The sequence below is a fragment of the Lynx rufus genome, unplaced genomic scaffold (assembly GCF_022079265.1).
Source record: "Lynx rufus isolate CCGP_SWC_20201006 ecotype Redwood Valley unplaced genomic scaffold, mLynRuf1.p SCAF_9, whole genome shotgun sequence".
Classification (NCBI taxonomy): Eukaryota; Metazoa; Chordata; class Mammalia; order Carnivora; family Felidae; genus Lynx; species Lynx rufus.
Window position 1 is genome coordinate 74,182,670 of NW_025814897.1, and position 25,836 is coordinate 74,208,505.

Below are 25,836 nucleotides of genomic sequence, written 5' to 3' on the forward strand. Positions count from 1 at the left end.
CACTCCAAAGAGAAACTGGCTTTTGGTTACTGAGGGGTGCAGATTAAGACCTTCAAACAGGGGAGACAAAGGTTGCCCCAAAGCTTTCAGTGGGCAAATAATTCACCAGGGGCAGGAGCAAAGAGGGGAGGGAGCCTGTCCTGGGATGCCAGTGTGTGCTCAACCAGTGAGAATGTCTTGGGACATGACTTTGGCTGGTGCCTCTCAAATTTCCTCCAAGTGCACCCGCAGGGAACTCTCCCGGGCTCTTCGTGACAGGTGAGCATAAAAGACCTGTAGGGATCCTAACAGAGCTGCATTCACAAATAGGGGAGCACTCTCCCACTGCCATGTCTGAGGGCCCTTCAAGGGCAAGAACTGAGCAGCAGGACAAGGTAAGGAGTGACCCGTGGAAGTGACGCCCACTCCACACACAATGGCTCGGGGATTTGCCACTCGCATCAAACAGTGTCAGTAATGAGCATCGCCAGAGGAGGCCACTGAGGAGAACCCATTATGATCCAGCAGCCACCAGAAAAGGCAAGATAATCACGAGACCTGGAGGCCTGGTAATTTCAATGGAAGGGGTTGGGAGAGGCATGAGATCAAAGACTACTGTCAAGGCTGATGTGCGTGACAAACACTGCATTTATATTCAAGTTGCTCATCTGCAGGTGCGTGGCCTCGGAATGTGTGAAGGTCCGCCAGGCCAGATCCACGGTGGGACAGCCTGTCCTTCCCTTCCACATCTGCTCATCACCCTCCCACTCTGCTTCTGCTCCCATCTGTCCTTCAGGCACCAGAAGAAACACTCTTTACCAGTGCCCCACCTGCCAAGAAACTCTAAGTCTCCAGTGTGACCTTCTGTGAAAACCTGACATGGTTGAAGTCTCCCTCCAGTGTCACTCACCTCTGGTCACACCAGAGACAGTAAGTAACCAAAGCTACAGTGCCTTCCTTGGAGAGGCTGACTTTTCCATGGCCAGAGACTGGGAAAGGCATCTGCTGCACAGGATTTTTCATTTCATAGGATCAGCTCCAACCAAATCAGCAAAGCACTGTTACTATGGACCATCTGCCAGGACCCGGAAACAGCCTGGTTACATAAAGGGGCTGGTGTAATGAAATTTATTAAGCTGGATTCTTCCTCTATAAAGGCAATGAAGCACTTGAAGTCTCTCTTAAGAGGGGCGATGTGGGGCAGTGAAGAGGCCCTGGGCACAGGTCCCACTGGGTTCCAACCCTGGCTCTGCATCCATTAGCTTTAGAACCATTTCCCTGGGGCTTGTTTTCCCACATTTCTAATAAGGAGAAGATGGTCCCCTGCAGCATTAAAATTCCACGACTTATTATTGTTTTCACCAACATGGCAAAAAAGTCTGACTTTGATGTTAATTTTGTACAACAGGGTTAATTTGCTTTAAAAAAAAAAAAAAAAGAGGAGTCCTGCCTATTTGTGGGCTTAAAAGGGAGAAGTGCTGAGTGGAGCCACTGACTCTGGGGCTGCCTGGAGGAAAGCGCACAGATGAGAAACCAAAGGTTGGAACTTTCTATCTGCCCAGGCAGGAAGGACACAAGCAAATCTCCGGCAATTTCACTGGGAAGTGGTACTACTCTGACTCCCTGCCTGTACACACAGCGCTTTCCAGCTCACAAAGTGCATTCACATCCAGGATCTTATCTGGTCTTCACAACACCCTCGAGTTGACAAGGTGATGTTGTCTGACCCCCACTGCACACTGAGCACTTTAAGGCTAAGTAACCAGGTAGGGTGAGCCCACATCTCTTAACCTCTCTTCAGTTTCCTCCCATGTAAAAATGAAGCGAGCCTTACTCAGCAAGCTTTGTGTAAGGATTAAATAGATGATTCTGTAAAGCCCTGGCAGAATGCCCGACACACAGTGTGTCTCTGGTAAATGTGAACAGCCCTTCCCCACACACCCCCATCTCCTCAGGGAGATTAGGATAAGCCCCAAAACTGCTCATTTTTAGACCTTTAAAAAATGCTTATTGAAGGCAAAAGGACGGCTTCCTAAGTGGCCTTCCACGTGGCCCAAGACAGCTCCCCAGAAGGTAGACCAATGAGCCAGCTAATGCCAGTCCCTACCAATCTCGTGCATTCCAAGAGTCACCTCGTTCATGGGGAATGGGGCCCCCACTCCGACAATCCAAAGTACCTAGAAATCAGCCACAGAGATGAGACCTGAAGAGGAAAGCAAGCATGAGGCTGCGACAGAGGAGCCTGCGAGAGCCACCCGGAGGCAGGGCCTTTCCTTCATCGCTCCCACTTGTCACCACCACCACCCCCACCCCCACAGAAACCTCAGCTTCTCCCTCCACTGCTCACAGATAAAGCCTGAATAAGGACCCATGCCTATTATACCTGAACACTTCCAGTCCCTTCTACCTGGCCCCAAGCTAAGCAAACAATGCCCAGGGGCGCCTCCCACTTCTATACCTTCGTTTCCAGTATTCCTTCTGCCTGGAACGCCTTCTCCTCACCTCTGCCTACTCAACAAATATTTGTTGAATAATAGGGTGAAGAAATGAAGGAAGGAATGTGTGAATGAACGAATGACATAATATATCTCTGTGAGGCAGAAGAATTAGAAATTCTGAATCTCATTTAACAGATGAGGAAATTCAGGACCAGAGAAGTTAAATGATTTGCCTAAGATTACACAGCCAAAAAGCAGCCAAATAGAACTTGTGCCTGGCTCCTCGGGCTCTTTTGGCCACATTAGGCTTCCTCCTAAAGTAAAAAGTCACTCTCAGATTAGGAAAAAGCTGACCCAAGATTCCTCAAAATGGGCCACTTTCCTCTTGGCACACATCTAAGAGCACTTTACGGCACTGGCTGTCACTATGATTATTGACAGCTCCCATGAGACAGGCAAGGTCCCCTGAGAAAGGGCAAGCACAGTGCCATCTGTCAAGAACCTAAAAATGATGGTGAAATTACAGGCCAGTCACTTAAAGCATGCTCACTTTTAGAAAGCTCCTGGAACAAATCAATCCCCACCAGGAAAGAGGAGAAGGATTCCTTGAATGGAAACCGAATCCTCTGCCTGGGACCTTCGAGCCCTTCCCAGAACCATCTGGTGAGCTCGCAGCATGACTGGTGTCCCCATCCACTGTGGACAGAAAGGGAAACCAAGGACCCAAGGCAAGGCCTTGGAGACACACAGGGTCAAAGCTGGCCCTGAGACCGTAGGGCACCAGACATCACTGTCAGCCTCAGGGAGCTGAGGCTCGCTGCCCTGGGCTCCTCCAAGAAGGCAGGAAGAGGGCAGGGCCCCAGGCTGGGTCTCCTAAGCACAGCCACTGAAATGGCACAGCTTCCCCATCCAAAAACTGCAGCTGTCCCATGCAATTCACACTCGCTGAGCCTCTCCTCTATGCCAGGCGAGACCCAGAGGTGAATAAAACAGAACAAGTCCCTCACCCAGGAGGGTCACGTTTGCTGAGAAGACACTGACAACAAGTAAACAAATAAAGATACCATGGTTTCAGGCAGTGAAAACTGCTACAGTGCAAAATAAGGCAGGGCAGGGAGAAGAGTGTGCTGAGAAGATGGTGGTGGCTACTTCTGATGGGGGGGGGGGGGGGACAGGGTGGGCCGCTATGCGAGGTGACGATGGGCAGAAAGTGCCCAAGTGCGGCAGTAGCTTCATGGGGACCAGAGATGAGCACTCTTGGCAGAGGAACTGCTGGAGCACAGGCACAGAGACTTGGCCTCCCCTCAGCCTCCACCCGAACCTGCCAGGACTGCCTGCCCTTCACTGCTTCTAAGTCCTCCTCCCCAGCAGCCCACCACCATGACTCCCCGACTCCCGGGATGAGAGAACAACATTTGCTCCTCCCTGCCCTGAAGCTTGAGTCACCTGCCACATTTCCAGCACACTTTGAAAGGCGGCAGCACAATGCAATGAAATGAATCGGACTTTTGACACCACACAGAGCTTGGCTGAAGTGTCCGTTTTGCTTAACTATCTGTGTTACTTTGGACAAGCCACTCAGCCTCCCTGAGCCTCAATTTCCTCACCTGCAAGGCAAGGGAAGTGAAGCCTACCTCGCAGAGTTATGAGGAGTATGTAAGCAGCAGCACCTGGCAGAGCACCTAGCACATGGTAAGTGCTTGGCAAAGATTGGTCCCCTGCCCTACCTGACCCCCAGGGAAATTAAAACAATTTTTTTTGTTCAACCAATCGTGTCAACTCGTGTCTTACTGCACCTACCTATCTGTTGGGTGTGGAGGCTGTGAGATGACCCTTGAGGAAGATCCCATCACAGCACAGCCTATGGAAGGGCCCTGGCCCAGAGAACTGGGCCAACAGGCAGGAGAAGACAACAGACACGACCCTTACTGCACGTGCAAGGATGAAAATCACCAGGACCAGACACTCAAAGAAACCAAGATCAAGGCGGACACTTCACTGTGTCCTCTTCCCTTCCCACCTCTGGCTCACTGGCCCAGGGCCCAGGCCTTTGTCTCCTGGCTCTCCTGGGGGGCAGCCAGCTAGAGGCCAAACCAATCTCAGTTCTCCTCACAAGCGAGGAGACAATCAGGTATTAACTCACAGCAAGACCTTAGGTAACCTCTTCTCTCTTTGGGCCTGAGCTTTCTCATCCATAAAAAGAGGGCCTGGGTGACCTCTAGGTCAGATCTGACCTTGCTAATTCTGACTCTGGATGCTGGCCCTACTCACCTCATCCCAAGGCTGTCTGCCTGCCCACTGCTGCCATCTGGTGGCCCTGTAGGCCCAGCTGCACTTGGCTTTGGCCAGGCCGCCCGGCATGCCCCTTATTCGAATGATCCTGCTTCAAAGGGTGGATCTTGCTTCTGCTTCAGCTGGACACACTCTATACTTCTATGGACCACAGATCAATGGGTATTCATTGCCAAACATAAAAACCAAAAATAACACCAGAACTTCATCTCTCTAGCAGAGATGACACCACTGTAGCTGAGAACCTGACCTCCCTGCCCAGAGAGAGGAAGGAACTGCCCAAGGTTGCACAGATCAGCCATAATTCCACTTAACCACAATGCTTAGGGCTGACGGGCACCCTGGAAACCAAAAATAAAGCCAGCCCAGGGCCAAGGAAACAAAGCCTTTCAAAGTTGGGAAACAAACTGTCAGGATTCCTTGCAAACCTCAAGAAATGGTAAGACCAGGCATGGGAACATGTGAGCACTGCTTGAAATGATGCACTGGAAATAACAAACTGGAGGTACCTGGGGCATCTATCTCCTAACCTTGGAGGGCATCATTCATGCAGACACCTGCAGGGCTTCCATAAGCCAGCCTCCAAGTCACCACCACAGCACAGATCCCAATCGAGGCAGAAACCAGAAAACAAGGAAGACACACTGGGGCAGCACCACGTGTTTGCACGTGCTTCTCCCACCAGACATGAACTCCTTGGGGGTAGAGTTATATCTTTTTTTCTCTATATCCAGGCCTCTCAACACCTGGCCAGAGCAGCTTGGTAAAGTATATCCAGGCAGATCTCTCAGGTTCCTGCACAATCGTCGGAACTGTCTACATTTTTTGGACTCATGTGACCACACTCTTGGCTCTTGTCTGCAGCCTTCTCCTAAACGCTATAGTGCAGACCCTGAAAAAAACATACTGTGTGACTTTAAATAGGTCACTTGCCTTTTCTTGCCTCTATCATATCATAACTGCAACATAATAGGGGCTGCTAACACCAGATGATCTTCAGAGTCCTTTTAATACTAAAATTCTAGAATTTGAAACCAAATCAGGGCAAATCAAGGCAATTCTCCTGAAGAGCAGATAGCACAGTGGGAAAGAGGAATCAAACAATGCTTCCCTCTAGTGGTGTAATGCTGTCACTACACCCTCTCAGCTCCAAGCCCTATCAACAAAGTATATTCAATCCCCACCTCGACTTTGAACAGGAAAAAATCAGCTCGCACTCAGTGCAGAGGAACAGTAAAGAAAGCAAGGCCACCAGGAACCAATGAGGCCCTGAGCCAATCCAGGACAGTGGAGAAACCCCCATCTTTCAGAACAAGCATAGCTTGAAGCTCAAAGGACCTTTTGTGACCTCCAACTTCCCTCTTCAGATGAGGAAACCAAGGCTCAGGGATGTTCAGAAGGGACTTGTCCGAGGTCACAAAGCTGACTCATGACTAAGCCAAAAATAGATCTCTGCGTTCCTGCCTCCTTCTATAGTCTCTTGCCTCACCTCCATGCCTCCCAAGTGAAGCCCATGGAAGTGACTTGTCAAGGACATACACCCAGGAAAGGGCGGTGAAGGGGCTAGTTCCCTGCACAGACAGGCAAGAAATTTTATTCAATTAATCTTAACATTCAATCAGACTTAACCAGACTGCAAACTATTTAGCATAAAAATATAAATGAAAATAAAAGCCTCACATAATCTCACCATCAGAGAGAAAATTCTCGTTGTTTCCTTCTAGTCTTTCCTATGCAAACATTCTTTACAAAAAAAAAATAGAACTTACAATGAGGTAACTTATTGTAAACTACTCTTCACTTACTATATAATGAGTATATTCTTCTGTCATTAAATATCCTTCTAAAGCATTCTATTTAACAGCTATCTATTCTAACATATGTTGTATCATCATTTATTTTAACTGATCCCCCTACAATCCCTCTTCGTGTCCACACATTTGTTGTCATTATAAATCAGGCTGCAATGAATGGCATTATACTTAATCTTCCAACAGCTCCATAATTATTTCTTTAGGCCAGTTTTATTTGAATATAGGATAGAATTTCAGAGCCATAATGGTCCTTAGAGATCACTACATCCACAACTTCCTATTGCCCAGATAGGAAGAAAGAGACCAGGGGGGTTTGTGTCTTGCCAGAGGACAAAAAGAAAGCAACAGAACCAAGTCCCAAACTCTCCACCCATTAAAATGTGACTTTCCCAAAGGATTTCGCACCCTTCTCTGACCACCCTCCCCCACACTGACCTCTCCTTCCCTCGAAACCCTAGAGCTTTCAGTGTCTTGGCCACTCTTCTGACTCTTTGCCACATTCTTTTTTATTCTTCTACTAAGTATTTCATTTGTTCATCCAACCACAAGCTTCCTGAAGTATTTTATATTCCAGATTTTATATTCCCCTGTATTCTATAGCATAGTGCTAAACATTTTTTTTTTTCAGTTTATTTATTTACCTTGAGAAAGAGAGAAAAAACTCAGGAGGGGCAGAGAAAGAGAGAATCCCAAGCAGGCTCCACACTGCCAGCACAGAGCCCAATGGAGGGCTCGAACCCATGAACTTCAAGTTCATGACCTGAGCCAAATTCCAGTCAGACCGACTGAGCCACCCAGGCACCCCTGTAGCACAGTGCTATACACATATAAGTAAGCATTCCACAAATAACTGCTGAAGGATCAAGGATAACTAAGAATTTCCTTCCTTATTGTTTAGAAGAATCAAAAATTGGAGAAAGATGCTAATGAGTAAGATCATTCTGAGATACATACTTGGAATCAGAATAGCAGGCTTAGGGTCCAGATTCAAGTTTTAGCTCTGCCAGTCTAGTAGACCAAGGAAAGGCAGCTAACCAATTAGGGACTTGTCTGTGACACAAGGATAACACCCATGTTGCCACTTCACATGAGAAAATGGATACAAAAGCGCTATATAATGATAAAAGTGGTCCGTAAGAACTATGACTGGGGGGGCGCCTGGGTGGCGCAGTCGGTTAAGTGTCCGACTTTGGCCAGGTCACGATCTCGCGGTCCGTGAGTTCGAGCCCCGCGTCGGGCTCTGGGCTGATGGCTCAGAGCCTGGAGCCTGTTTCCGGTTCTGTGTCTCCCTCTCTCTCTGCCCCTCCCCCATTCGTGCTCTGTCTCTCTCTGTCCCAAAAATAAATAAAAGTTGAAAAAAAAAAATTAAAAAAAAAAAAAAAGAACTATGACTGGGCACCTGGGTGGCTCAGTCATTAAGCATGTGACTTCAGCTCAGGTCATGATCCCACAGTTCATGAGTTCGAGCCCCGCTTTGGGTGAGTTTGAGTCCCACTTCAGGTGAGTTTGAGTCCCACTTCCAGTGAGCACGAGCCCCGCTTCAGGTAAAACGTGAACCCCAGAGAAGCCCCACTTCTCGCTCTCTCTGCCCCTTGTGGGATTCTCTCTCTCTCTGTGTCCCTCACTCACTTGTGCCCTCTCTCTCTCAAAAAAAAAAAAAAAAAAAAAGAACTACGATTGTATTATCATAAGCAGAAATGCAGCTGCTTCTCTGAATCCTAGAATGGCCTCCTGACCCTTGCTCCTGGGCACCATCTCCTAGTTTCTGCTCCACACACAAATCTGTTAAGGGAATCTACTGCTACACATTTCAGGTAAGAATCAGTTTTCTTGAAACAACTTCATGTACAGAAGGAACTGCTATTCCTGGTTCACGTCCCTGGGTTGATTAGTAAAGCCATCCACATCTCCTCATCATCTCTGGAAAGAATATGACAAGGTGGAAAGAGCACCGGACCGAGAGCTTTGGGATCTGAGTTCTGCCCTACCTCCTTCACGCCCTTCCCCTCATCAGTCCTCAGTTTCCCCATCTCTAAGCTGAAGGAGTTGGGCCTGATGAGCTCTAATTTCCCATCCATTCCTGACATTCTAAGGATTCTAGGATAAAAACTAATGACTTTAATGAGAAGCAAAAACTATTCATTTCAAAATAGTCCTTTGGGCTCGGTTTGACTTTCAACCATTGTGTTTTCAGAGTTCTAAAGCATAAACATCATGAATTCCAAAGCATCTGCTTTAAATAGAGCCCATGAGGTCAGAATCTCCTGAGCTCGGTTGAGGTTTCACGATACATGGTCCCAAAGAAGATGGAGTAATATACACTGTCACCCTACTCTAGAAAGGATCTTGGCCCCAAAACAGAAAAATCAGCATTAGATATATTTATAAACTCAAAAAAAAAAAAATAGTGTGAATCAATTGCTGGGCTTGGATTTCACTAATGCTTAGACATCAAATAGAATAAAATATTTCTTGGCCAGTGACACTTGAAGAAAGGAGAGTGGCTAAGAGTTGGTCCCTTCCATGTGTGCCATGCAGTTCTCCACTTTAAAGAAACAAAAGAATAAAACATATCTCAATTAAAAGGATATAACCAAGAACCAGGAGCACTGTGATGGGAGGGGGGAAAATTCACTGAAAAGTAGAAATCAGGTTGCCAGCTTAAATGCTGCTATAAAGTCACCTTCTCTCTTCTTTCAGTTTTCCCATCGGCAAGGTAAGGAGATGTCTTCTTCCATCTCGGATTCTCTAAAACCTCCAACTCTCTAGGACTTTCTTTGGTGACATTGAAGAAAGTGAAGAATGTCAACAATCGTATGTGGGCTCACTTTCTCAGTCTATAGCCTTTGTGAGACCACAGGCTACTTTGGGATACTGCGTGGCTCAGGGAAAGCTTCCAGTATGAGGGAAGCAACCAGATTCCAGACACTATGACCAATCCCACATTAAGGTCTGAATCTTGTGTAAATCATTCCCCTTGAGATTCTAATAAATCACCAGCAACCAGCACTTAGCATTTGTAAGCATTGATCTTTCCACACTCTCCAGGAGAGTCCTGAATCAACCTGTTACCTGTCCAGAGACATCCACATCAGTCCCACAGAGACTTCTGCCGGAAGGAGAAGATATGGGGCATGTGACCTCCAGAGAGCTCCAGAGCTTTCGAGAGCAGAGGAAACTAATGTGTACTGAACCGACACATGAGCCCAGTCCCCATGGATACTGGAAGATTTAAGACATCATCTCATTTAATCCTCACACAAGGTCAGCAATATTTCCCCATTTCCTGATGAGAAAATAAGCTCATTTTTTCATCTGCCCAACATTACTGAGTACCAAACTCATATGTGCCAATTACTTTGCCAAGCACTGGGGATATAATGCTGAGCGAAACCAATTGTAGTTCCTGCCCTTATAGAGCTCACAGTCTAAGGGGAGGAGGAATCTACAAAAAACAGCACACAGGAGAGGTTGTAGTGCTATGAGACAGATAAAAGGAAAAAGTGATTAGTCAGGGAGAGCAAGGGAAGGCCTCCCTAGGGAGGAAATGACCAAGCTGAGATCTGAGAAGAAAAGGATGTAACTAAGTCAAAATGAAGAAGGGGCATAGGAATGAGTGTGCCAAATAGAGGGAACATGAGGTACAAAGGCACTATGGTGGGAAATACATGATGCATTCAAGATAGCAGGGAAAGGCTACAGTGGAGACTGGTTGGCTAGCCAGAGCTGGCATGGTATGACACAGGGCTAGCGAGGCAGGCAGAGGGCGGACCACATGGGGCCTCGCGGGACCACTAAGGAGTGTGTTTTCATCATAAGAACATTGGGAAGCCACTGGAACGTGAAACGATGGGTTTGTAAAGACCTTCCAACCAAGGTGTAGAGAACAGATTGAGGGGAAGGGAGTGAGTGCAGGAGGATGAAGATGTCAGAGGCCACTGCAGGATCCAGGCAAGAGGTTTCAGGGCCCTGACCTACGGTGGTGGCCACAAAGGTGGAGAGAGGCGGGGCTGCCCACCACCACGCACTCACGAAGGGGGCAAAGCTGAGACTCAGAAACCTAGGCCCGTCTGACTTCAAAGTCCACGTTGCTTTCTACCTTGCCATTTATTCATTCATTCAGCAATTTAGCTACTAACCATCTACTATGTGCCAGGCCTATGCCAGGTGCTGGGGACACAGCCACAAGCAAAACAGACACGGCTCTCTCAGGGTGGACAGTCTAGGCATTACAAGAACACAGATGGATATGTATGATTACAAATTGGGATGAGTAGCATGAAGGAACAATAGTGTGATCAGAGATTTTCACAGAAAAACTACCTGGGCGGCCACAAAGATAGATCTTCCTAACTCTTCCTAACGAAACAGCCACTTGCCAGCTATGTGTAAGTGAAAGACTTTAGGAACCTTTCCCTCTCAGAGCTGGGCACTGAGCATCGCCTCTCTGGACAGCGCATAAGCCCTCGGGGAAAGCTGGTATGTCTCAAGCCCTGCACAGACTCTGTTGACAAGGAAGTCTTTCTAAAAGTCTTGCTTATTCCTTAATATACTCACATATCCCAGCTTCAGGCACCCCTCACTTAGTTAGGTGTGTACAGAAGTTTACAATTACTGGGGATCTTTCACACAGATTCATTCATTTGAACCTCACGGCAGCCCCAAGTAGAATGCAGGCAGGTATTAACACACTGCGTGAGAGATAAGGAAATAGAGGCCTAGAAAGGTGAAGGTCACCGAGCTAGGAAGGCACCCAGATCTGCCACCCAAATCTTACTAGAAGCACCTCGGGCCGGGAAATCATGACTCTCGGATGAGACAGCTGCAGGTCACTGGGCCTGGATAAAGACACCCAGGAGTCCCACGAAGTTCCTGAGAACAATGATCAGGGATATTAAGCAGCTTAGGAAAGGTTTCTAGAATGCAGCTCCTCCAGCCTGAGACACAGGTATCCTTGCCAACTTTCCCAGATTAGAACAGGTTCTCTTGGACTCTTTCCAAGTGCCTCTGACTAACAGAGAAAAGTATTTTTCCATCGCAAACACTGCAGGCAGGCACCAGTCTTCTGAAGGGGGAGGGCAGAGACTGCATCCCAGATTCCCATACAGACAAGCTCTAAAGTTATCCTGATAGCATGTGAACTGCCCTAGCTAAGCAGCTACCACTAGGGATGTGTGTGAGTCCTGGGCACCGTATCTCAATCTTGGCGAGAATAACATTCGGGGCCAGGTATTTCTTTGTTGTGGGGTGTTGCCCTTGCATTGCAGGATGTTCAGCAGCATCCCTGACCTCTACCAACTAGATGCCAGCAGCACCCCTCAGTTGTGACAACCAACTATGTTTCCAGATATTGCAAACATTCCCTGGGGCACAAAATCGCCTATGGTTGAGAATCACTGGTCTAGGGACCATGGAGATGGGGAAAAGCAGAGTCCGCTTCTGTCTGTCGTCCTAACCCGCCCCATCCCATCCCATCTCACTGGACAGATATATGGCCAGTGTGCATAGATCCTTCTTTTAATCAGGATCACACAACCAATGCCTTCCAGAATTAGACCGAGAGCAGCCCTGTGCTGATGTGGCCTGCCAGCAGGTCCCAAGAGCAATTCACCACTGGAGCTTGTACAACTACAGTCAAGTAACTCCTTGTTCCACTAATGAGCTGCTTCTGACCCTGTGAGCAAATCTTGTTCCCATTAATATGAGCAGCTGAGTCTGATTAAACCAGGAGCCCTGGGTGTTTCTTCTCAATGACACTGGGCCAGAGCAAAAGCTTCTACTGCCACTAGAAGGAGTGCAAAATTGGTGAATCAAAAAGCAGGAGACTCCCATTTACCCAAATTCAATACAAGAGCCAGGACACTCAGACAGACCAGCTTACGACCATTCTTGGACTAAGGGGAAAGTGACAGAGTATACACACAAGAGATCTGAATTAACAAGCTAATTAAACAGTTGAAACATTACCAAAAAATCTTGCTGTCAAGTGGAGGTGGAGATGTGAAGCTGAGCTCCAGAGCAGCTGGGGTGACTCAAACAGTGTTAGGGCCCTGGGTTCCAACCTCCCACCGGGAGGGCTGGGCTTTAGCCCAGAAGTGGAAATCAGTGTCAGTTACAATGCTACAAAGTTAGCACCCAAGAAGCAGCATCTTTGTGTCTTTCATTGGTCAGCTACATAACTGGTTAAGGGGTTTACTGACAAACTCAACCAAACTCACTGCCATTTGGTAGTAAGTGTATTTCATTGCACTGTAGTTCTTTGAAGACTGACTAACCATGAAACAGCCACCTGTTAACACCCAATTACTCACACTACTGCTACCTTCTATGGCACTCCTGCGCACTGTCTTAGCTCCACTGTTGTGTATCTCCTACCATAATGTACCAAAGCTGGATAACAGGTCTCTCTCCCTTAATGGACAAGGGGCTCCTTGAGGGCAGGATTTAGACATACTAGAAGGTATGGTACATAAACAGATCCTCACCATCGTATGATGGATGGACAGATGGAGGGTAAAGTCTTCCATGTCTATATTCTTAGACTTAGGTCTGTCTACACATTTTACGGAGGGTACAGCCCAGTTCTTTTCTCCTCTGTTTCTCCCACACTCACCACATTGCTCAATAGGTTCCCAATAAACAATAACTGATTTGGTTGGAGTCGTGAATGCAAAGAGAACCAGTGATACCAAGGAAAGAGAGATCAGAAATCCTAGCTGTCCACCCTGACTCATATGCATTTGAATATTTACTCTCTTTCAACTAGAAAGTGAAGATACAGAAGTGAACAAGACTAATAATGGTGCCGCCCTTCACAGAGCTCAGTGTCTGGGGTAATAGACAAATATTAACAATTATACAAATAAACAACTACTATGCTTTAAGAAAACTTTGTGTAGGGACACCTGGGTGGCTCAGTCCATTAAGCGTCCGACTTTGGCTCAGGTCATGACCTCACGCTTCGTGAGTTCAAGCCCCGTGTCAGGCTCTGTGTTGACAGCTCGGAGCCTGGAGCCTACTTCAGACTCTGCCTCCCTCTCTGTCTGTCCCTCCCCGGCTCACACTGTCTCTCTCTCACACACACACAAAAATAAATGAACATTTAAAAAAATTAAAAAAAAAAAAAAAGAAGAAAGAAAGAAGACTTTGTGTAGACAGTCCCAATCTTCAAGCAGTCTAAACCTCTTTGAGAAAAGTCATGATTTTTCCCCTTTAGAGCAGCCTCTGAAGTGGTCAGTACAGAAAGTTTATTTTATGCCTTTGTTACACAGGCCTCTGTTCCAAAATGGTCATAAAATTTTTTAAAAGACCAATTAAAAGCATCATCGATATGAACACTCACAAGCGTATGTGTGTTCACATGTGTAGTATGTGGGACTTCCCAAGGATAACTGAAGCTCACCTGAGCACCTACAAAAACCAGGAAGCACTGCAGTAACTGACAGTCACTAGGTAGGTATTTGGGAGCCTAGAGATCTGCGTGTAGCTAACAAGCAGGCCAAAGGCAGGCAAAGGGACTCCTGAGAACCCCTGAAGTTCAAGAGACTTTGACATGATAACAGATCTTGAGAATCACAAACTGCCTGTCTGAGAAACCCTACCAAAGTCAGCAGGAGCTGTGGGAAGGCAGGGAAGAAGAGAGGCCACAAAACAACAACCCCAGAGAACAAAATCAGCCATGTGGAGACCACAAAAGGAGAACTGCCCCACAGAGAAGACAAGAAAGACATGGAGACTCAATAGAAGATAAAGATGCCAACAGCTGGATGGCATGGCACCGTAAGGGAACAGCTGATGTCCAAACCAAAGGTTTGTTAGGGTTAATGGAAATTTAAATCAAAATATCATGCCAGCCGTAATTCAAAATAATGCTCCTGCCTCAATCTTGAAATACCAATCTTCAAGTTTCTGAAACCTTTAATTTAGACTCAGGTGGAAATGCAAGTAAAGTCATCTCTTCAGCTATGACCAGGCAAAGACTCCCCACCTCCCCAACAACCTGGACAAATTTCTGGGAACGTCTGCTGCAACAGGTTTCTTCTCAAAACCTCAAGGAATTCATAGGACCAGAAAGAGTTCATCTAACCTAGCCTTGCCTTTTTGGGTGCAGCCCTTTGATCCAGAGAGGAAAAGCTCCATATCTGGCTGACCACAGAACTCGATCCCAGATCCTCCTCATCCCAGTCCTTAAAGCTTTTCGTTGTCAAAACCTACCTACTTAGCCCTGAGCATTCATAGCTGTTTAGACAGCTGTCCCCTCCTGCCAAAACTGCTCTCACCAACCACAAATTCTCTGCTGCTCTCTCACCTGTCTGAGCAACCAGGTGTGTCCACCCACTCCAGACAGAAGTGACCTTTTCATTCTGAAAACAACGTGCTTCTATTTTCTGGGGCAGAGGAAGGAAAGCAGCCAAGGAAGCCAGTTGCCCGTGCTTGTTGCTTCCCCAAACATACAGCTCTCCTGCATCTTAAACAAACAGAAGGGGAACAAAAGAGGTGAAGGAACATTAGTTCAAAATGATGGAAAATAACACAATCTGAAAAAAGAAAGTGGCTAAAAGAAGTTGTATTATTCTTATGCTACAACGTGGCCTACAGAAAGCAGAATACAAAATTCATGTACGGCATTTTAACGTAGAAGATTGTTTTTAATTCTATAAATAGGAAATGAGGCCAAATGTTCTTCCTAGTCTGTCAAGGAATAGGAACGTATGAGTTTATTTTTTCATTAATTCATTCAGCAAATATTTCTTGAACATCTACCCTAAGAAAAACATGTTTCTCCATTTTCTACATTTTTCTAATGTATGCTTGTATTACCTGTGGTTAGGAAAAATATGTATTAACTTTTTAAAATAACAGGTTAAAAGATACATTATTTAAGCTTAAACTTTTCTGACCTGGGAGGATTTCTCTACACGCCCTGTCCAGCAGAAAACATCATGCTGCTGCCTCCCTTCTGTGCAGCACCATAATTCACTGGAACCTCATAGTCCTCCTGAGGTATAAGCGCAATGCGACTGACTGACAATGTGAATTAACAGAAAGACAGCAAATTCGGAGTCAAGTGATGCTGGCTTCTATTCCTGGACCTGCTAACTAGCTACTGACCTTGGGCAAATCACTTCCTAAGCCTTAGTTTCACCAGCTGAAAATCAGAGGGGAGGGCGGTTGGCCTAGAAGGGCAGGCAGTGTAACTGATGATACCAGCCACAAGAGAGACTTGTGGGCCACAGTGGCAAGCTAGAGGACACATGCTAGTCTACGAGGCATTCACATTCTAAATCATTTTTAACTGGAAGCCACACCAAATGGAGCCATAAACTACAAAATTTGGCCCAAGAACCTATACTTTATGACTCTTTGAATGGTCTCTAAGAGCTTTTGCAACCAACCCTAACATTCTAAGTTTCTACACTCTACTCTGTAGCACACAGCATGCACATGTAGCTACTGAACACATGAAATGTGGACAGTCCAAATTGAGAAGTGTTGTAAAACCAAAAATAGTACAACAAATTATGAAGGCTTAGCACACAAAAAAAGGGGGGGTGGTGCCTGGGTGGCTCAGTGGGTTAAGCACTCAACTCTTGATTTCAGCTCAGGTTATGATCTCACAGTTTGTGAGATCGAGCCCTGCATCAATTTCTGCACTGATAGTGCAGAGCCTACTTGGGATTTGCTCTCTCCCTCTCTCTCTGCCCCTCCTCCACGCGCTCTCTCTCGCGCACGCTCTCCCTCTCCCTCTCAAAATAAATAAATAAACATTGAAAAAAAAAAAAAAGAATGTAGCTCCTTAATAAAATTCATATTGATTACTGCTTTAAACAATATTGTGGATACACTGGGTCAAATAAAATATATTATTAAAATTAATTTACCTGCTTTTTACTTTTTGAAATGGCGCACACATTGTATTTTCTATTAGATAGCATTCTTCTAGAAGATAAATTAATCAAGGGTTGGAGATGTTAAATGACTTTCAAGATCACATGGCTAATAACGAGTCAAGTGGAAGCAGAAACCAAGCCCTCTGTTTCCACTGCATTTTGTGACCTTCCAAAAAAGTTTTCCAGTGCTGCTTGCCATAGGGCAGTCTGGTAGAAAGCCAAACAGTATAACGAAAAAGACATCAGACCAAGATTCGGGGTTCAAGTTCCAGAGCCACTATTCAGTCTTTTTTTTTAAGTTTATATATTTTGAGAGAGAGAGAAAGAGAGAGAGAGAAAGAGAGAATGAGTGGGGGAGGGGCAGAGAGTGAGGAAAAGAGAATCCCAAGCAGGCCCTGCACTGTGTGTGCAGAGTCCAATGTAGGGCTTGAATCCACGAACTGTGAGATCATGACCTCAGCTGAAAACCAAGACATTTAAACCGACTGAGCCACCCAGACGCCCCTCAATAGCTCTTTGATACTGGGTGCATCACTTCACCTTCTGGGCCTCTGTTTCATCAGGTCTAAAATGAGGGAGTGTAAACCAGTGGAGCCATTTTGTCACCCAGATGACCTTGCAGCACTGACATTCTGCAGTTCTATGATGTGAATCTGGTCTATTTCATACCCTGAGAGAGGGCAACCTCCCTGGACTTCACCAGAGTGTACAAAGTATGAAGATTCCTTATGAGGACCCTCTCAGCCAGTCTCAACCCATTTAATGGACTGGTTAGCTACCAAGATGCCACTCATAGTGCGCCTGTGTCTGTAATAAGCCTTCATTTATCTTAGTAAGTCTAAACCAGCTTTTTTGCAAAGACAAACTATCTTCCACATGCGGATCATTACACTGTTGCATCAGCAGGCAAAATTAAATTCTCCTGCAATGCCAAATAATTATATAATCCACCACAACTCCAGAGAAAAGGAACTAAAGAGCAATGAGCAAAATTCAGTGTGTGACAGCTCAAACTAGACCAGGAGAAAGGGATATTAATCTTGATCATTTTTAACCCACTTTTAAAGTATCAAAAACCAATTTCCTTTCTGAATGTACTAAAAATCACTAAATTATACACTTTAAAGAGACAAATTTTATGTATGAATTACATCTCAATAAAATAAAAATTCAACATCCGTTTTAAAAACACAATAGAAGTGTTCCACATATGAAATAATAAATAATTTCACTAATCATAAGATTTTCTAAGAAACTTTTAGCAAGCAATTAGAGAATCTCTAAGTTTACATAATACTTGCCATCAAATTAATCAGGACAGATTAGAAACATCTCTTAGTATACTCTTATTCTCAGAAAAGAATGCCTTGCTGGGGCGTCTGGGTGACTCAGTCAGTGGAGTGTCCGACTCTTGATTTCAGCTCAGGTCGTGATCTCTCAGTTCATGGGATAGAGTCCCACATTGGGCTACACACTGATAGTGTGGAGCCTGCTTGGGATTCTCTCTCTCTGTCCCTACCCTGCTCATGCCATCTCTCTCTCAAAACAAATAAATAAACATTAAAAAAAAAAAAGAAAAGAAAAGAATGCCTTCCTCAACCCTCACTGACTATAGGGCATGAACTAGTCACTTCTCACCCTGGGGCCTGCAGTCCTTCCTCTATAGAAGGAGAGGTGGGACCAGATGCCGAGGGGAGTCCTTTATAGTTGGCATTCACTTCAACTCAACACTTTCAACATATATGTAAGTCTACCTAATATGAGACATAGGCTAAAAGTAGATTTTTCTTTTGTTGGTTGGTTATTTTGAATTTGTTAAACCACCAGTTATCTGTGGTTTAGAATGTATCATGTATTTAAACTCTCACACTATGGTTCTTGTATTTTGGAAACAGTAGCAGCTTCTCAGTTGGACTGCATTACAAATTTGATGTTGAAGAACGCACGTCACTGTTAATTTACACGTACTGTGTACACACCTTAATTTCCACATAAAACACTGAAAATACTAAGTGTGAAAGTCATTCCCCTTTGCTTAAAAAATGCCCTGCATTCAGCTCCATGTGAGACGTCTTATCAAAATAAATCTCTCAGACCTCTTGTCTCAGTCTACTGGTAGGGATCAGGGCAATCTTGGCTTTGAAAGAAAACCTTTGGAAGAGGTCACCTTCACTTCGAAGAATATGTTGCATTGCCAATGGGAAGTTTGTACTGTATTGGTGGGGGGGTGTCAAATGGATGAAAGGATGCATAGTCAAAAAGAGAGATGTAGTGTGAGAGAGTAAAACAGATTAGACAGAGATGGAGGGATCAAAGAGACGAAACAGACTAGAAATACATTAAAATACAAAATAGGTTAGAAAAATACATAAAAATACAAATAAATTAGAGAATTATGTGCATAACTCGATTTACAAAGATATACAGACACATAGATTAGATAGAAAGATACAAAGATGAAAGGTAAATAAAAATGGAGACAAGCAGATAAATAAAGAATAGATGAATACAGACAGAGCAGACAGGTAGATAAATAGACTAGAAGATAGAGGTGGATAAAACAGGTTAATCTGAGAGCAAACATCTAGAGAAAATATACAGTTGAATTAGACACCAAAATGGATCTGATGGATAAGATAACAATGTGATATATAAACTAACTATTGGCTGTGTGATTTGGCAATCACAATTACCCTCAGAGGAAGATATTATCCCTACTGTACAGTTGAGAGGAAAGGAAGTGAGCCGGTATTTCCTTCATGTATTTTCATCTTTACTTCTCACAACTATCCAGAGTATTTTGATAGATAAGACAACAGTCTCCGAAGGTAAAGAAACTTCCTAAGATAAGACCAGGGGTGGCAGCAGAATTCTGACTCAGCTCTTCCCTCCGTGTCCAACATCCACCACGCGAGGCAGAAATGGTGCAGAACTCTGAATGGCATGTTAGACTAAAAGAGCTGGTACCAACCCGTCAACGAAGCTGAGTGATCTGAGCCAGCAAGAACACAGGTTGCTTTAGAATTCTCCAGGCCTACAAAAAAAAAAAAAAAAAAAAAAAAAAAAAATCTTTTGAAATCACATTCACAACAGAACAAACTGGGCAGAGAAGGAGCTCAGGCAGCACCACCAGGGCCCAGGAGAAACTTGCAGCCAGAGCAGGCTGGTCTAAGTTGGTGGCGCTGACCAAGAACACGAACGACATGGTGGGGAGACTAGTTACCTACCAAGGGACTGAACAAATAAGTTAGTGTACTGGAGATAAAGAAGCCAGATTTCTCACTAGCAGAGAGAAGAGGAAAGGTACAGACATAAAAAGGTGGAAGGCTAGAATCGACCATAGGATAGTGGATTGTCTTAGAGAAATCATTGTAAACCATCATAGCTCCTGGTAGAAGCAGACACATAGACACGGGTGTACATATGTGTAAATATGTGTGTGCACATGTCTATCTCCTAGCTCTGTCCATCAGCAGGCCTAGAAGCAACAAGATCTCATACGTTCAGCTGCCATCACATGCAGGCAAACCCAAAACTCCAAAGAACGCACAGGCAGAACTAAGAATTTGAACCTGCTTTCCAAATCCAGCACTTTTTCTCCCTTAATTATACTGTCTTCACTGACAAGTTATAATCCCAACCAACTCTGCTAGAAACTGTGGTCACTGGGTCTAACATGCAGAGAAATACAGTCTATTCTGCAACTCTTTTCTGACACTTTTTACGTTTATTTATTTTTGAGAGAGAGACAGACAAAGCACGAGCGGGGAGGGGCAGAAAGAGAGGGAGACACAGAATCTGAAGCAGGCTCCAGGCTCTGAGCTGTCAGCACAGAGCCTGGCACAGGCCTCAAACTCACGAGCCGTGAGATCATGACCTGAGCTGAAGTCGGATGCTTAACCAACTGAGCCACCCAAGGTGCCCCAGTCTTTTCTGACACTTCTGTTTAATTAACTAGTGTCTTAATAAAATGCCCTTCACACCTTCAAGTACCCTGTAGAATGAGAAAGGGACAAAACAGGTGTTTCCAACACATTCATCAGAGAGGAAGCAACAGGCCTTGTGGTCAGGCAAGGAAAGGACACCCAGGGCTGCAGCTCCAGAAGCAGTGGCAAGTAAGTAAAGATGGAGGAATAAAAAGGGAAAGACTGAGGGCAGGAAGTTCACGATCTATTCTAATGTCTCATCATAAAACTCCCCCAATCAACTTGGAACGTAAGCTGTGCCCTAATCAGAACCCAAACAAGTCATTTAAATCAAATAAAAGCATTTCTGATTTCTTCCAGTTACAAGTCCTATGCTGAAAGAGAAAGTAGACACAGTTCCTACCCTGAAAAAGCTCAGTCTTTGGCATGTGGGAAAACATATAAACAATTCATAATAATGCAGTACACTGTGCTATCCAGGCATGTGAAGAAAATGCAATGGTGTCAGAAGAGGGAAGACTCTTCACTGAGAAAGCTGTATCTGAGCTATGCTTTGAAAAATGATCACAACAGAATAAAGATTACCAGAAGGAACAGGAAGGAAAAGACATTTCAGACAGGGTTAACAGCTTACCCATAGACACAGAGGAATGAGAAAGCAGGAAATGCCCAGGGAGCAGTGAATACCTAGATGAGGCAGGAAAAAATGTCTGGGAAGTATGAGTTTATTTTATGAATGCTTTCAAGGTCATGTGAGTTGGACTGCCTATCTAGCACCCAGTGCCCCCTTCTCCTTCTCTAAGAGTACCCTCCCAAACTCCACCACTGGGCTTCAGGGTGACCAATCTCACCGCCAGCTGAACAGGAGAGACTCCAGGACTTAGGAAAATCAGAACGACCCCAACACCTTGTGCATCACTCCCACCATGGCTTTCCCTTCCCTTCTTTCCCCACTTCCTATCCCACCCTCAAAAATTCCTCCTTTGCTCTCACCTAGAGGAGAGTAGAGGTTTCCTGTGCAAGTTTTTCCTACAGCCAACACTCAGAAGACTGGGCCACAAAGTAAGAGAGCAAGAAAGGAAGAAGAGGAGATACAGACATGGTGCTATATACAGAGAAAGAGAGGGGCCCACAGTGAGAGCACAGAGCAGAGGGAGAGGTGAGCAGAGAGAGAAGCCGAAAGAGGCTGGGCCCCAGAGTGAAAAACAGGAGAGAAGGCCTATAGGCTAAATGACCAACACAGACACACCAACAGACCCATGGGCATAGTGCTCACTACCTACTCATGTGCCCATGTACAGAGATTTCCCTACAGTAACACTCCTGGCCCCTCTCTCTACCTCCTCACTCACTCCTGCTCTCCTTTTGGGAAAGAGGAACTGGGCATGTGAGGCACAGTCCTTCTAGGTTCTCCCTTTGGGATGTGCCTACCTGCAGAGAGGGTGCCTCCTCATGTGCTCCCAGCCATGCAGTGAGCTTAGCGGGGCTGACGCCATGCAGCTGCTACAGTGCCTGGTGAGTAAATCCAATCTGGGATTCAGAATCTAGAGGCTCACTATTGCTACACATTATCTCCAAACACCTAAGTCATGTCTTCCAACCTAACTATTAACAGTTCTAGTGCTACTATTCTGGTCTCCACTTAACTGACTCGCATCTATCTCTCAACGGGCTGCAAACTCTGGCATCGAGGAAGGGTACTTTTTTTTTTTTTTTTTTTTTAATTTTTTTTTTTCAACGTTTTTATTTATTTTTGGGACAGAGAGAGACAGAGCATGAATTGGGGAGGGGCAGAGAGAGAGGGAGACACAGAATCGGAAACAGGCTCCAGGCTCCGAGCCATCTGCCCAGAGCCCGACGCGGGGCTCGAACTCACGGACCGCGAGATCGTGACCTGGCTGAAGTCGGACGCTTAACCGACTACGCCACCCAGGCGCCCCGAGGAAGGGTACTTTTACTGGGTTCGCAAAAAGTCTAACAAGACTAACAGACCAGCCAACACAGAGACTTAAGACAGAGGAACTAAGAAACAGCAAAAGCAAGATTCCATTTACCCATTTCCTGCCTGTGTGTGTCACTATTTCTTGACAAAGAATAAATATAGGACTCAAGAAATAAGGGCCTTACCTGTCACTCTGCTTGGCTCCTTTGCTGTCAAAAACAATGGGAGAGTCTGCCCAGGGCATAACCGCCGTCCAGATGATGCCAAACCAGTTCCCCACTGGAACACAATGCCACTTGCTTCCCAATGGAACAGAGGAGGAAATGAAGAAAATGCTTAATGGGATTACTACCAGATTGTTTTTTGAGCCTCGCTGTCATGGGAGATTCTCCATTCATTCTCCTTAACATGCCTACTAGGGACAGGCTCAGGGCTTCGAGGGGCCCTGTGGCTTGGTTATCACCAAGTCAATCACAAGTCCAATCTTCAGGGCAATTTAAGACCATTCAAGAAAATTCCCACATACTAAAACTCCCTCCAAAAAATTCCAGGACATATGGCTCTTTCAGAGTCAAATTACTAGAACAACACCTTATTCATGACTAACCTGAAAGGACAACTCAAACTCCAGACCAAGCAGGAAAGAACCCTGATGATTATCAAGTCCATTCCTCACATTTAATAGGTGAGAAAATTGAGGTCTGGAAGAGAGGATGTGATCTGCCCACAGTCATCCTTGGGAGCTAGTAGCAGAGAAAATACTAGGACTCAGCTCTCCTAACACCTAATGCAGTGCCTTTTCCACTACACCAAGATAAATTCAATGACTCCTAATTACCAAATAAATACATATTTATGACTGCAAGATAGCTTCTTAATAGTCATTACTTCAGTGGAATGGCCTTTTATTTCCCTATCCACTGAATCTAATTCATGTGCCCATGTTCTGAACCTCATACAAATGTGTAGATGACATTTTATATATTTAATCTACAGTCAGATGTGTGTAACTAGGATCCGTCACCCAACAGCACATTAAGGTTCCACTCCTCTCAACGTATCCTACAAACAACAGTCCTTTAGGCTGCAAACAGACAAGTCTGCTTTGTGAAACATAAGTGATGATGACTGAGCACAATGTGAGCAAAACACAATACTCAAATAATACAGGGGCACCTGGGTGGCTCAGTCAGTTAATCATCTGACTTCGGCTCAGGTCATGATCTCACAGTTCTTGGGTTTAAGCTCCACATCGGGCTCTGTGCTGACAGCTCAGAGCCTGGAGCCAGCTTTGCGTTCTGGGTCTCCTTCTCTTTCTGCCCCTCCCCCGCTCACACTCTGTCTCTCTCCTCAAAATAAATAAACATTAAAAAAAACACAATTGTTGAATACAAAATTTACCATCTCTTCCACAAATAAATTGCAAAATGGTAAAAAAGGGAGCAAAATGAATCTTGAGATATCTGATATAGGATTAATAATCAGAATATATACAGAACTCTTAAAACTCAACAGCAACAGGGGCACCTGGGTGGCTTAGTCCGTTAAGCGTCTGACTCTTGAGCTCAGCTCAGGTCTTGATCTCAGGTCATGAGTTCAAGCCCTGCACTGGGCTCCACACTGGGCATGAAGCCTACTTTAAAAAAAAAAAAAAAAGGGGCGCCTGAGTGGCGCAGTCGGTTAAGCGTCCGACTTCAGCCAGGTCACGATCTCGCGGTCCGTGAGTTCGAGCCCCGCGTCGGGCTCTGGGCTGATGGCTCAGAGCCTGGAGCCTGTTTCCGATTCTGTGTCTCCCTCTCTCTCTCTCTGCCCCTCCCCTGTTCATGCTCTGTCTCTCTCTGTCCCAAAAATAAATAAACGTTGAAAAAAAAAATTAAAAAAAAAAACAAAAAAACCCTCAACAACAAAAACCTGATTCCAAAAATGAGCAAAGGACTCGAATAGACATTTCTCCAAAGAAAATATACAAATGGTGAAATGCAGATATGAAAAGATGCTCAACATCACTAATTATAAGAGAAATGCAAAACAAAACCACAATGAGGTACCATTTCACATTCATTAGGATGACTACTATTTAAAAAAAAAAAACAACAAAGTAACAAATGTTGGCAAGGATGTGAAGTTATTTGGAACCCTTGTGTGCTACTGGCAGAAATTAAAATGGTATGGCCATTGTGGAAAAGGGTATGGCAGTTCCTCAAAAAAATGAAAACAGAATTACTATATGATCCAGCAATTCTACTTCAGGGTATATATCCTAAAGAACCAAAAGCAGGATCTCAAAGTGATATTTGTACACCCACATTCATAGCAGCAGTATTCACAATAGCTAAAACATGGCAGCCACACAAGCGTCTGTCAACTGGTGAATGGATAAGCAAAATGTGACATATCCAAGTAATGGAATATTATTCAGCCTTAAAAAGGGAGAAAATTCTGACACATGCTACAAAATAGACAGACCTCGAGGACATTATGCTAAGTGAAATGAGCCACAAAAAGACAAATACTATACAATTCCACTTATGTGAGGTACCTGTATGAGTGGTCAAAATCACAGGGTCAGAAAGTAGAATGGTGGTTGCCAGGGGCTGGGGGAAAGGGGGGATGGAGAGTTATTGTTTAGTGGATATAATTTCAGTTTCACAAGATAAAAAAAGTTCTGGAGATACACGGTGGTAACGGCTGCACAGTAACGTGAATGTACTTAACATCACTCAACCGTACATTTAAAATGGCTAAGACAGTAAATTGTGTTATGTATATTTTATCATAATAAAAAAATTAAGAGGAATAAATATATATTTTTTAAAATAGAGATATCTGACATACATATCCACCAACTGCAGTGTAGAGACATAATTCAAACCCTGATTTAAACAAACTGTTAAGAAATATATTTTTGAGACAGTCAAGAAAATGTAAACGCTGGATACTTGATCAAATTACAGATTTATTGTTAGTTTTCTTGTAGGTATGATGATGGCATTTTGTTAATGTTTTCAATAGAGTCCTTATCATTTAGAGATGCCTGCAGAAATATTTACAGATTAAATGGGAGAGGAGGACTTACAATTAAGTTAATCAAACACATAATGGAAACCGTACTGCTTTGTAACTGGACAGAAATGTATACGTAAGACTAGCAATCACAGAAAGTTGGTAGGAAAGGGGGAATTAAACCATTAATAGGCCATTCTCCAGTCCCACTAATCTAAGAGGAGAAGCTGCTTATAAGATGTAATCACTACCATACAACTCAGCAATCACACTCCTGGGCATTTATCCAGAGAAATGAAAATTTATGTTTGCATAAAAACTTGCCCACAATGTTTATAGCTTTATACTTAATAGCCAGAACCTAGAAACAACCAGATGTCCCTCAGTGGGTGAATGGTGAAAGAAACTGTGTTGTTGTGGACTGAGTTGTGCCCCCAAAAATTCATATGTTGAGGCCCTAATCTACAGTGTGACTGTATTTGGAGCGGTCCGTAAGAAGGTAATAAAGGTTAAATGGGTCATAAGAGTGAGGCCTTAATCTGACAGAACTGG

At 44.7% G+C, this 25,836-nt stretch overlaps 1 protein-coding gene across 1 annotated transcript in view; it reads right to left on the reverse strand.

Moving 5' to 3' along the window:
* SERGEF (secretion regulating guanine nucleotide exchange factor) overlaps positions 1 to 25,836 on the reverse strand; it is a 238,023-nt gene that overhangs the window by 198,697 nt on the left and 13,490 nt on the right. The window contains 3 exon segments of the mRNA XM_047071819.1: positions 14,832 to 14,990; positions 19,385 to 19,447; positions 22,467 to 22,580. Of these exon segments, the coding sequence (XP_046927775.1) occupies positions 14,832 to 14,990; positions 19,385 to 19,447; positions 22,467 to 22,580 (336 nt within the window).